This window comes from Notolabrus celidotus, chromosome 16 (assembly GCF_009762535.1).
Source record: "Notolabrus celidotus isolate fNotCel1 chromosome 16, fNotCel1.pri, whole genome shotgun sequence".
Taxonomy (NCBI): domain Eukaryota; kingdom Metazoa; phylum Chordata; class Actinopteri; order Labriformes; family Labridae; genus Notolabrus; species Notolabrus celidotus.
The window spans coordinates 26,354,192-26,367,369 of NC_048287.1; the positions used below are offsets into that span (position 1 = coordinate 26,354,192).

The 13,178-nt window shown below is 42.7% G+C and overlaps 1 protein-coding gene across 1 annotated transcript in view; it reads left to right on the forward strand.

Moving 5' to 3' along the window:
* Positions 1–549: 549 nt before the first annotated feature.
* Positions 550–13,178, forward strand: part of nfatc1 (nuclear factor of activated T cells 1) — a 55,748-nt gene continuing 43,119 nt past the window's right edge. Inside the window, exons 1-4 of the mRNA XM_034704131.1 lie at positions 550–948; positions 2,626–3,673; positions 4,028–4,187; positions 10,542–10,744. Coding sequence (XP_034560022.1) covers positions 930–948; positions 2,626–3,673; positions 4,028–4,187; positions 10,542–10,744 — 1,430 coding nt within the window. The 5' untranslated portion in view covers positions 550–929. The remainder of the gene's footprint in view (positions 949–2,625; positions 3,674–4,027; positions 4,188–10,541; positions 10,745–13,178) is intronic.

Sequence of the window (13,178 nt, forward strand, 5' to 3'; positions counted from 1 at the left end):
TAAAATGTTTTAAGGTTCATGAAATATTTTTGTTTTTCTACTTTTGTTCTTATATTTCTGTGTTTATTGAAATGTTTTTAGCGTTCAGTGAATTTTTTTTTCTAGACATGATTTGTTTGTGCAGTGGACCTTCAGGGCCACCGTAGTTTATAGTGTTTACAAAGCACATCTGTCTTTTCCCAGCAATTTACACAGTTTATTCCAGTTTAATTTTTTCATTGTGATGTTTTATAACAGTTATTCTTTCAGGAAAGATGCTCACACTGGCTCAAATTCTGCTGGATCATCTCTCCCAGCATCTTTGAAGGATGTTTAGCTTTTTCTCTTTGCCTTTTCTCGCGGTAGCAAAGCTTATTCTTCCCACCTTGGAGACTTCAGGTGTCACCACCAGCTCCGTTAATTGGCCTCCTAAGCCTGTGGAAACCCCAGTGTGAGAGAGGGATCTCCACTGGACCCATCTGGCTGTAAATGCGTCACTGTGTGGAGGGGGCGGTGCGTCGCCGCTGAGGTGATCCCCGAGTTTAAAAGCGCAGAAGCCCTCCGTGCGCCGGAGCAGTGCGTCACCGCGACCCAGCAGAGTCAGGATCCCCCGACAGAGAGTCCTGTATCTCAAAACAACGACGAAAATAGCTCTATAAGAGAACACGTCTGCCTTTTATATAATCTTATTCTCCAAGTTTATTATTTTTTACGCATGACTCTCAGATCGTTCTATTTTGGATGTAACTTTTTCCTTGAAGTAGCAGCTGCTGCTTTTTTTACTTTGTTAATTCTCATCCCCGTTGTTTCTTTGCGTTGATACAACGAGAGAGGATCCAGAGCAACAGCTGGGGACTATATAAACTCCGCTATATGGATGCGGAATAGCTGCTGTCTGCAGCTGTTACCAGAGTTTGATCTCAGACGTTGATCTTTGCGCAAAGAGGAAAATGAAATCAGCCGAAGAGGGTAAGTTTGACTTTCATTTATCATCCCAGACTCTCTATTACGCGTTTGATGTGATAGTTATTTAACTTTTCATCCATGGTTTAACACTTAACACCAGTATATGATATAAAACTGTGCATTTTTCATTGAATTAGACTTTTAGTTGCACTTTACTGAAGTTGAATGTTTGTAATCAGCCCTCACTGCTTCAGTTAGTCACAGTTTTAAACCAGTGGTGCTGATCTTCAGTGCGCGCCCCTCCCTGCCGATTTGGGCAAAGTGGGCGTGGTACCCGAGAGCCACTCATGACTAAAAAGTGTTCCCAAAATAGTCCAAGTAGAACCTGTGGTAATGACTGACATGGCATTGTGGGTAACATTGTGGTGAGCCCCCCCCCCCCCCCCCCCCCCCCCCCCCAGGCTACCTGTCAGGATGTTAGCTAATTCACAGCAGTCTAATTATAGAAAACAAACAAGTCAGTGCTGCTGTGTCACACACCACAAACAGCATTAAATGTTAGCATCATTTTCTTTTATTACAAGAAGTCATATGGTGCAGCACTGATGTCATAGTCTTTATAGTGGGGCCCCTAATTCTCGTTAATTTACAGCAGACAGGAGCTGCGGTGACTGCAGGCTGTCTGACTGCATCTGTCTGTCTGCAGCGGCCGCTTCATGTCTGTGTGAATACGCTCCACTGTGGTCACATTCATCCAGCCTCATGTAACCACAACTCCTGTTCCCATGTTCCCCCTCCTCTGCCCCTGGTTGTGACCTCAGACATGCAGAGTTTCATATGACCCAGCAGGAGCGTTGGCACAGGACCATTCGCTTCCCAAAAAGCTGGGTACAGTGTGCACCTTTACAGCATGCAAATAAATAAACCGTGCTTATTTCAATGTTCAGTTGGAACATGAAACCCTCCAACAAAAGCATCAGTGTGTGTTTTCATAATGTTACAGTTTATGAGCTGCAGCGTGTGCATTAAGCGGCATAAATCTGGAAATGTGGAGTGCAAAATAAAGCCACCTGGGCTTGCCTTTGGTTATTTTTAGACTGGAGTTATTTTTGGCTCCTTCATTAATGTCTCCCACTTTGGCTTTGTATAATTGCAGCCATCCAGAGATGTTTTCAGTCAGTCACTCGCTGGGTTTTTGGCATCCTCATTATAAAAGGTGTTAAGTTTGAACTTGCATCCCTGAGCGTCAGGAAACAGCCAATAAAGCTGCAGTTAACGATCCAGTTTGTCATTAATTAATCTGCAGATTATTTCAGGATTAATGACTGAGTAAGTGTTCAAAATGTCGTAAAGTTGCGAACGATGCTCACCACAATTTCCCAAAACTGAGAGTGACATATTCATATTGCATCATTCTTCACGCCAGCAATTCAAAGCGCAATAACTCTCCCTTTGAATAATGACAAAGTTAGAAAGCTTTTACAGTGTTGCTTCAAAAATCCCCCAAAAGATGAATCTATGATAAAACATGTTGACTTTTGATTCTTCTATTCACTAACTGGTTAATCGACTTATCGCTGCTCCAGAAGCCAGGTCCAAACCTTGGCATGCAATTCGCTGCCATTATAGGCAACAGTTTACATAAGATCCAACTTGGCAAGTGTCTTCCCTCTCAGCATGAGAGCCAGTGAATGTGTGTTTGATTATCATGGTAACAAACCCATTCTGTTTGTGTTCCAGATGCATATGGCTACACGCCAAATGTGAGTCTCTCCCTCCCACTGGGCAGCCCTTGTCTTCCCTCCCAGTACCACAGCCTTCAAACCAGCCCGGTCATATCTGTCTCTGTGTCGGAGCCTCACAGTTACGACACCCAGGAAGACATGAGAGCAGTCGGCTACTATTCAACCTCGAGCGTCAGACCAAACGGAGCACCGACCCTGGAGAGCCCTCGAATTGAGATCACGGCCTACGGTCAGTTTCCTGAGGATGAAGTAGAGGAAAGCAGCCTTCCTGTTGCCAAGCGGGTCAACTCCATAGTTACGCTGACCCTCCCAAATGCTGACGGTTACCGAGATCCCAGCTGCCTGAGTCCAGCCAGCAGCATCTCATCTCGCAGCTGCCACTCCGAGGCCTCCTCCTATGAGTCAAGCTACTCATACAACTACGACAACTCGCCCCAGAACTCCCCCTGGCAGTCACCCTCGGTGTCCCCAAGGGGCTCCACTCTCGCCCTGCCAGGTGAGGGCTGCACTTCTGCCGGCTCCCCTCGCCACTCACCCTCCACGTCCCCTCGCACAAGCGTGACAGATGATACCTGGTTGGGTCAGCGTGGGTCAAGACCAAACTCCCCTTGTGGGGCAAAAAGGAAGTACAGCTACAACGGCAGCGGCGGGTTGCAAAAGCACTTCCCATACTCGCCCAACCACTCGCCAGGACTGTCCCCGCATACCTCCCCTCGCCTCAGCATCACAGAGGAGACCTGGCTGCCTAACACCAACCAGTACACCAACTCGGCCATCTTGGCGGCAATCAATGCCTTGACCACAGATGGAGGGGCTGACATCGGGGAGGGGATTCCCATTAAGGCCAGGAAAACCAGCCAGGATAACATCCCCACGGTCAATCTAAAGTTGGAGCCCGGTGGTGAGGAGCTGAGTCCAGGGGAGCTCTGTCTGGATGACCACCCTGCAAACCGCCTGCCATTGAAGAAGGAGGGATTCTGTGGCGGGTTTCTGGATGTTCCACAACACCCGTACTCCTGGTCCAAGCCAAAGCAATATGTCAGGTAAGTGATGGATGACTATAGGATGTTTGAGGACTGTTTAAATTACAAAAAAAGACTTAACAGTGCTGGTGTGCTCGAGTTGTACAAGATTCTGAAACTACAAATACATTTTAAATTCTCCCAGATCTATTGAAGATATTAAACTTACACACATTTGAACTGCATGGACTTTCTGCAAATATTAACAGACGAGAAGCAGGCTTAAAAACTTCAAATTTCACACCAGGTTTATCACAAGGTTTGGCACATCCCTGTGTACATTCTGCACATTCTGCATTGATAAGGACGTCTAAAATAAGCCCTCCTCCCTTCTTGTGAGGTTGACATGTTGGACATGTTTTTACCCTCTGACAGCCCATCCCTGCCAGCCCTCGACTGGCAGCTGCCGTCCAGCTCAGGGCCGTACAGACTGCAGATCGATGTGCAGCCCAAGTCCCACCACAGAGCCCACTATGAGACGGAGGGCAGTAGGGGAGCGGTGAAGGCACTGGCAGGAGGACATCCAATCATTCAGGTATGCTAAACCAATTATTTTTGCCCAATTCGTTTACAAACACACCAAAATCTGTCTGAAATGCCTTAAACACACTTCTCTTCTTTAGACTGTGTGCTATGATAATATTTCAAAGTAAAATAACCAAGTATTTCATTACATATAAATAAATATCCTTTGAAGTAGATACAGATGTTACAAAACCATTCCAATCCTAATACCAATACTGATGCAGATATCAATAATGATATTTATGATATAGATACTGATTCCAAGACTGAAGCCAATACAGATACAGATATAGCTAGAGATACCGATACACATACTGTTACTGATCTACTTACTGATATTGATACAGATAAAGCTACAGATATAGATACTGATACTGAAACTGATACCTATACTAATACCAATACTGACAGATACTTAATGTGCAAATCGTCTAATCTGGAGTAACCCTCCAGTGCTGATTTGGGACTTAATTTTGTGGTTCATTGTTAGCCAGTGACAGATACAGGAATTATTCAAAAACAAGCAGAGCATCTACAAACAAACCGAGCATATGGTTTGAAGAAGATGACAATGCTTGATTCAGTGGAGGTGTTTTCCAGCATTGGTACCCGATAAAAAGAAGCATACATTTCACATTTGTAATCATGCAGCTTCATTTTGCAACCAGACCCAAACCTTATGCTCAGAACCACGGTCAGCCCGTCTGCCCAGTTTCCTGTGATGATTAGACCAACACACGGTACAGCCATCAGACTCGTTTTCACTCCTGCGTCTTACCTCGTCAATTCTCACCTCAACACCCCCGCCTCGTTTTCTACCACATGTGTCAAAATAGATTGGTGTGACATGTGTTCCATGGTCCAGCTGCCGTGTTATTCAGAGATGTCACATTTCTGAATGGAATACCATAGGTATGCTATTAGACAGACCCCGTCCACTCAGTCAGTTCCTGTCCAGACAACGGTGACTCAGATTTTTCCATTACGTTCTCAAGTGCAGGGCAGACAGTTACAAAGTGATGTAGCATGGCCAGTAAAAGCTTAGTCATGAGCTTTAACCACAGCTCTGGTGGTCGAGTTCAAAGAACAAAAATTGTGGACAACTGCAGATATGTTTTGGTTAGAAACCCATCTGGTCCCCCAACCATTACTCCGCAGTGCTGACCTCAGTCTTTGAATAAATAAAGGGGCTGCAGCGAGGAGTCAGGCACAGCGAGCGGTGAGCTGAGCCGTCAGTTTAATCAATACCATCCGACATTTTATTCATACATGACAATAACTCTCCAAGTCTACCAGACATCGATCACATAAGGTTCAGTATTCAGTGTTTGCATTTCAGGTTTGATAAAAAACAGGTTTATGGCAGGAGGAGTTCTTATTGCCCACAAAGGAGGAATTAGCTCCATACTTATGAGTGTGAATGTCAGCATTGCTAAAGCAGCTGTTTTAAGGACAGATAACTTAGCTCCTTTGCAGAAATACATTAAACTTGAGGTGGATTTTGAGTGAGTAGTGTGTTCAAACCAGAGAGGTGTCAAAATTAAGTCTAGCTTCTTGGTCAGTGACAAAGTTGGCTGCTAGCTAGTTGGAAACATGCTAGTTAGCAAAGTGACTAAGCATAACTAAGCAGTTGAAAACACAAAACCAACTTTTGCTCATGCCTCATTGTTTTTCCTCAATGTTTAACTGAGCAACTGTTTGCTGCATATATGTAACATCAACTTAAAGTAGTAGCAGTAATATTAACCTATAAGTTTAGCTTGTTGCACTATCCCAAGTGGCTAATACCTAAGATTATGCAGCATCCAATTCTGATTGGTAGTGGCTATTCTGACACTGAATTTGATGTTAATATATGATCATAAACAGTGAAAATCAAGTTCAAACACTGTAGAGAAAGATTTCTTAAAGGACCATTGTGCAAAATTAAGGGCAATCTCTTGGCAGACACATAATTTAATATTCATTAGTATGTTTTCACTGATGTAAAGTCACCAGAAGTCAGAATTATAGTGTTTACTTAACCCAAAATGACTATATAACTCTAGTATCAACAGGTCCTCTTCCACTGAGACTGTTATGTTGCTTTGCCAAACTTCTACAGAAGCCTTGAATGGACAAACCATATGCTGGGTCTTGCGGTGGTCCTTGTAATTGTGCTGGAGTCATTGGTTCCACTTTGTTTGGAGCAATTATCAACTAGTTGCAGTTTTAATCTCACCACAGATAGATTGCCTGAATGCAACACTATCCCTAAGTTTAGTGTTTAAAACCATGCGCCCATGAAATTCATTTTGTAGGATTTAAAACAGTTGAGCTATAAACTTGCCAGTGCTCTCTGGTGGATGAACAATGGAATGGCATTACTGTTTCTAAAGTTAGACAAATTATGTATTTGGTAAAACAGACACGTATGAGATGGCTTCATGAGGAACTTATCTCTGAGAAAAGTTCTGTAACATCATGTTTAGTACACAAGGTTAAATGTATGAGTCATAGAGTAAAACACAGTTTGGGGGAGTTTTATCCTGTGAGAATTTATGTCTCTGACATGCTGTTACTGTTGTGTCAGAAGTGTTTAAAGGTTAAATTTTATGGCGTTTTTTTTTGTTCCTCAGTGTTGAAAGAAGGAAACAGAAAAATTATATTTGTGTTCTGCAGAGGAATGAGACCTTTTCAAACCTAAACATGCTTCCTGAACTTCAGCCACACATGTGTGTGAGACTTGTTTGTCCATAAGAAGGTGCTAATGATTTAATGACAGGGGTCTGGGTTCACTGAGATGAAAAAGAGAGTGTGTGTTCTCTTTAAACCTAAACCCTAACCTCCCCCTTACTTCTCCGCCAGCTACCACCCCAACCACACAGACTTCCCTTTGTTTAGGAAAGTTCCCGTGTGTGCCGCTGACATCATCGCCCGCTGCTTCTTGCGGAGGCGGCTGGGACCAAACCACACACGTTTCTGGCAGGCCCTGATGAAGACGTTTAGGGGGAGCCTCAGAGAAGGCAGCCCCGTTTCTTAACTCTTCTGATTACATGTTACTCCCAGGGTTGTAGCCTCTGCTGTGGATGCTGGCCGACAAAGCCTCTGGGGCTCGTCCCGTCACTCCTCTGACTCAAACCTTACCAGACTTTACAGAGTTTATTCTGGATGAAGCTGATGTGTGCGGTGCAGTCTTTCTCCATGTCCTGCAGCTAAGCCAGCTATTTTCTGTTCTTTTTTCAATGCCATCTCAACCACACCCGCCCTGCAGCCAGCAGCAGACTGAAGTATGCCCCTCTGAAGTGCTGTGTGCAGCACTCACCACAGCCAGTGCTCAGGATTTCAGGCTGTACTTTGGTGAAAAGGAAATACCCTCTATTCATGCCTGTGAGGTCTTCTTTTTTCTGAAGCCGGCTTTCATGATCTGTTTACTGCTTGAAAAACACATCCAGTGAGCTGTTTCAAAGCACATTTTTATGCCTTTTTGTTTCGAGTCATGTGCCTTTTCCTGGCCTTGATCCTTGTGATTTAATTTAGATTTCTAAACAATGTGAAATTAACAAACATCATGTGAAGCAGGAAGCGTGTCAGAAATAATCTCTGCTCACTTTTAGATCTCAAAACTGAGACACGGGAGTCCACGTGTGTTTGTGTGTGTGTGTGTGTGTGTGTGTGTGTGTGTGTGTGTGTGTGTGTGTGTGTGTGTGTGTGTGTGTGTGTGTGTGTGTGTGTGTGTGTGTGTGATCACACTTTAGAGGCTGGGAGGGTCCCTGATAAAAACAGAGAGGGAGCCCTGGCTGCCTTCATCCCCTTTCTCCTCCTGTTCGGTGCCTTGAGCAGCCGGAGTCTCGGCATTCCTCCTGTGGGTGATAATATGAAGTAGGGAGGGGTGGCTGCATTGCCAATGTCAAGCTGCCAGGGTGGAGGAGCAAAGTGGTATCACTGTGACTTGTAATTGCATCAACAAATCAAAGCTGTTGTCTGCTGCAGCTGCTTCAGAAACCATATGACAGCTCATAGAGGGAGGAGAAAAAAACAGAGAGGTCTCTTGATCAACAGCTGAAATCGTTCAGATGACATTATCAAGTTTGATTATTTCTGTTTGCTGATAATAATTCAAAGCACATAATCACTCATCTGTTTGTAATCACTGTTTGAAACTTATCATCTAACCTTGTGAGCGGGCTACCTCACTTCATCACACTCCTTCCTGCTGCCTAAATAAACAGCATTGCTAGGCAGCACACCATTTCCTTACACAAATATACAGGCTTTTGGAGGCTCTTAACCCTGACAGGGATCCTCCTCCAAATCACATGTTGTGCCTCCCCGCTCAGAGCCTTTCACTCTCGCTGCGGGCACTCTTCTCCTCGTGTGCACTTCTCAGTGTGTAAGTGAAAACTCTGGTTTTCATGTCAGCATTTTACCGCTGATTGATTCAGCAGATAGTCTCATCCACAGCAGGGTATAATTATGTGGGGTTCGGTATCTGCCTCTATGACACTTAAACTGTAAACAGATCATCCTCTTTCTGACCAATTCATGCCAGCGATGACTCTTCAGGTCCAATTACATTAGTCACTTTTTATGTTATGGGAAAAAAACAGCATTACTAATCCTTGTGTTTTGCAATACCATGAAAAGTTAAAGCATGGAGTTGAACATTATCATCATAGATTACACAATATATAAAAAGTTCCCCTTATCCAACCTGATAAAAGGCAGTACGCACGTGCAGTGAAATTGCTCAATATTTTAATGAAGAGAATGGAAAGATTTTAACCTTTTTGCCAAACATAACCAATCCAAACAGAGATGCTGGGACTGGAAAAGAAGGCGTTTGGGAAAATGGAAAAACAAAATTTAATGCCAAAGTCCCTTTGGTTTTTCAAAACCTCAGTATATAATTCTTGAAGCAGTGTTTGTGCTGCTAGAACACAAGAAACAACATATTTATTGTGCTTTGATTGACACATTGATGAGGCTTGTTGGTTTGACAGTGACTCTGTTGTTGCATTTTATACAAATGCTTCATCAGTTGTGATATTTTACACACAATCTAACCAGAAAAGTGTGAAATGTGAGTTTGACAAATGAAAAAGACCACGGATTGAAGAATTTCCCTATTAAAAAAATGATAAATATGACAACTTACCCACATATTATCATTTAGTATAGGGGTTCCCAAAGTGGGGGTCACAAGACACCAATGGGGGGGTTGCAAGATGTCTTCTAGGATGTTTTTTACCCATCATTGTAAAAATATAAACAATAATAGTAGTCACATTTTAGTTTTCAATAAAACCTAGCAAATCATTTTTTTTATTTAGTTGTATGGCTCTTTTTGTTGCCAGATGTCTCCTGAGGTCTTGGTTAGTTAACAGTTAATCAACAAAAGTATAATCAGCAGCAGGTTAACTCATTACTGCACAGGAAACAGCCACATGTGCATGGACGTGGCTTACTTTCTGCAGACCAGCTAAATGACATGTGAAGCAACCTTTAATCACTTTGTGGGACAAGTCTTTGGCACCTATTTTGGGGTTGCTGGCTGAAAAGTTTAGGAACCCCTGATTTAGTACATCTCAAAATTGGGCCTATGTATTTTTTATTATAAGAATAATGTTTCTTCAAGTTGTTTTGACATCAAAAAGCAAAGCCCTCTGTCCTCATTCCCCCCCTGCCACACTGTATGGATAACATACATAACTCTCTGCAGTGTGCCAGGACGAGCTGCTGTTCTCAGATTTCAGCCTGCAGATTTGGGCTTCATGCCTGCGTGCTGCTGTTTGGGTGGTTGAGGTCATCCTGGCAGGGGGCCTGCTGTCAGAAACACCTATGGAGGTCTGGTAGCTCTCCAAACTTTGGGTATAGTCCACCACCTACAGTGAGGATTATGTTTGTCTTGTCTTCCATTCATCAGGATCATTTTACTGATAAAAATCAGAGCAGGGTCACCACTGAGAGCTTTTCTTGACCCTGATTGGCCGGGGCTTTGTGGGACTGACGTGACCTTGACTTCTCTGAAACACTAGCTCAGTCTTGTCACCAGGCGAGCGCCGGCTCACAAATCACAACAGTGCTCTCTGTAGGTGGTTTACTGCTCTCTGGCAGCGGCTGCCCCTGAGATTCAGCTACTGTGGGATCAACGTGTAGGCAGGCCTGACATTAACTGATGGAGGAAGTAAAAACAGGCCATGGGTAGTAAATTTAAGGAGATGAAAAGGGTGATTACAGGATCCTAAATGGGCGCTTTGTTTGAAAATCAACATGCTGAGAGCCTGACCTCTGAAAGACTTACTTTTTTTGTTGATGCCTTTTTTAAGTTAAGATTTGGGGGGCTTAACCACAACTCTGTCTTGACTTCCTTCCCCTAATTTAGCTCCACGGCTACATGGAAAACGAGCCTCTGACCCTACAGCTGTTCATCGGCACAGCGGACGACAGGCTGCTGAGGCCCCATGCCTTTTACCAGGTCCACCGAATCACCGGGAAAACTGTGTCCACGCCAAGCCACGAGGCCCTGCACAACAACACCAAAGTCCTGGAGATCCCACTGCTGCCTGAGAACAACATGCGGGCTATGTGAGTATCAGGGGCTTTTCCAATCTTGTTAGATCTGGTGATGTGTAGATTATAATATATATTTCTTCAGGAAGTCAAAATAAAGTGAAATGAAGTTTAAAAAAAAAGTACTTTCATATCATAATGCATCGTATCGTTCGTATCGTAGCGTATTTTGTCAAACCCAATCCAATGGTATCATGTCATGAAGAAGATTGAACTTGGCTACATCTATATAAAGGTGTAGTATTTGGATCCAACTATAGTTATTTTCTTTTAAAGAATTTTAGGTAAAGTCCTAGTCTTGTCTTTACTCAATTTAATCAAGTCTTCATAAACCGTCTAGTCACTCAAACCAAGTCTATGTCAATTCCTGAGTCCACTATGACAAGTCCTCAAGGAAATGTCCCAAAGTTATTTTAGACAAGTCCACAGCAAGTTCTGCTTTTTTGAAACTAATTCGTTTAAGGTCTTGGTTCATTTGAAAAAAGTCCAAGTCAGGGTTACATAATCTTAGACAAGTCTAACGCAAGTCTCAAATTACTTTAGACAAGTCAAATTTAAGGTCATCTAAGATGAGTCCCAATCAAGTCTTAAGAAATTTGATATAAACCCCCCTCAAGTTTTTGTCCTTTCAGGCATTTTATTAACAAGCGTCGAATCAGCGGAGAAAAGTCCAGTCCAAATCAAATCTTACATCTTTGGGACAAGTCCAAATCAAGCTCTGCTTCTTTCAATACAAGTTCAAGTCAAATTTCTTGAGTAAGTCATTTAAGTACTTTAAGGCAAGTCCCAGTTTAGTGGAAGTCTCCATCCGCCAGTTCTCTTACGTACTAAGTCCTGACTTGGACTTGAATTTGACTCGCATAAGATGGTTTGATAATCGATCTACCAAAAAGATGTAACGCCAACTGCAGCCAGGATGTGGGGAACATCTAATGTGCTGTACTAAATCTCAGACTTGTAATAAACACCAGCTGCCTTGCAAGGATGTGTACCCAAATATGTTTTCGTTCATACATTTAAGTTCAACTTCAGCTGTGGTATCTTTTCAATCCTCTGAAGGATATTGTTCATCTTGTGTTCATGAACCTCTTTGCAAATATGGTAATCATTGCTTTTTCAAAAAAAGAGCGATTTATCTGGTTTTCTCTGCTGCACAGTATCCTGCATGTCTCTTTAGTGTGTGTTTTGGTTGTAAAAGTGTTGCCCTGTGTACACAGACGGGTGGCTTTCCCATTTTATAAGCCTCAGAGATCAGATTACCGGGGAAGCTCTGGTCTGCTAACAGGGTTTAGGGGTTTCTGTCTAAGCTGCAGGCGGTAGCAGGCTGCTTACATCAGCACTTTCTCTGAGATTTAATGGATGTAACACATAGGCTGCACTTATACAACAACTTCACTTCAGGATATGGTTTCTCTTCTCTCATGGAGGGCACGCCTCAGAGCACTTACCGTGTCGGCGAGGGATTTATATGAGCGCTATTCGTTTTGACATCTACTCCAGAGTGACATATAGAAGTTTTATTATGTGGGATTAGAATACAAGCATTCTTATATTTCTGAAAAAGTTATGGTTCAGAGCGACATGCTTTAAATTAATCCATTAATCAACATCAGGTCAGATTTCTTTAGCTGATATGAAGCCGCAAAGGGTGTTGGTCAGCTTGGTATGACTCCTATTAAATGTTAATAAATTAGATTTAAAAGAACTCAATCCCTCTTCTTGGTATTTGCCATATTTTTTAGGAACTGATACTTTTTAACATTCATTGTGCAGCAACAAAAAAAAGATGGTTTGTGAAAATCTGGAGGGATATGGCCGCATTACGAGTTAAAAAACATACTTTATATTTTATTAGCTAGCAAATATCTGTTCCTTTCACAGTCAGTAAATATTGTGCTATCTCAGTAGAGGCTAAATGCTAACTTTACCATTTGATATTGTAAAAGCAATCATGAAGGAAGATAAAGCTTCCTAGCTAGCTATGTTTGATTGACTGCTAGCATTTTTTGTTGTCCAACTGAATCTTGATGGGTTAACAAGTAACCCAATGTCCCTCTAGATTTTCACTGCCTGTTGTCTTTCCTTGTTGTCTGCCACCGCATTTGTTAGATCAGTATGACATGACAGATATTGAGCTAAAACATACTTTATATATTATTAGCTAACATCAAACAGCTAACATTTCCATTTGGCCCTTTTTTAGCTAGCTTTCTTCCTACCAAAGTACGTGTACCTTTCACAGTGAAACCTGTCATGTCAGTAAATATTGTCTTATCTCAGTAGAGGCTAAATGCCAACTTTACCATTTGATATTGTAAAAGCAATCATGAGGGAAGGTATCGCTTCTTAGCTAGCTATGTTGGATTGAATGCTAGCATTTGCTGTTGTCCAACCGAGCAGCAACCTCCGGTCTAAAAGTATGAGTCTAATGCGGAAGTGCTAAAAACTG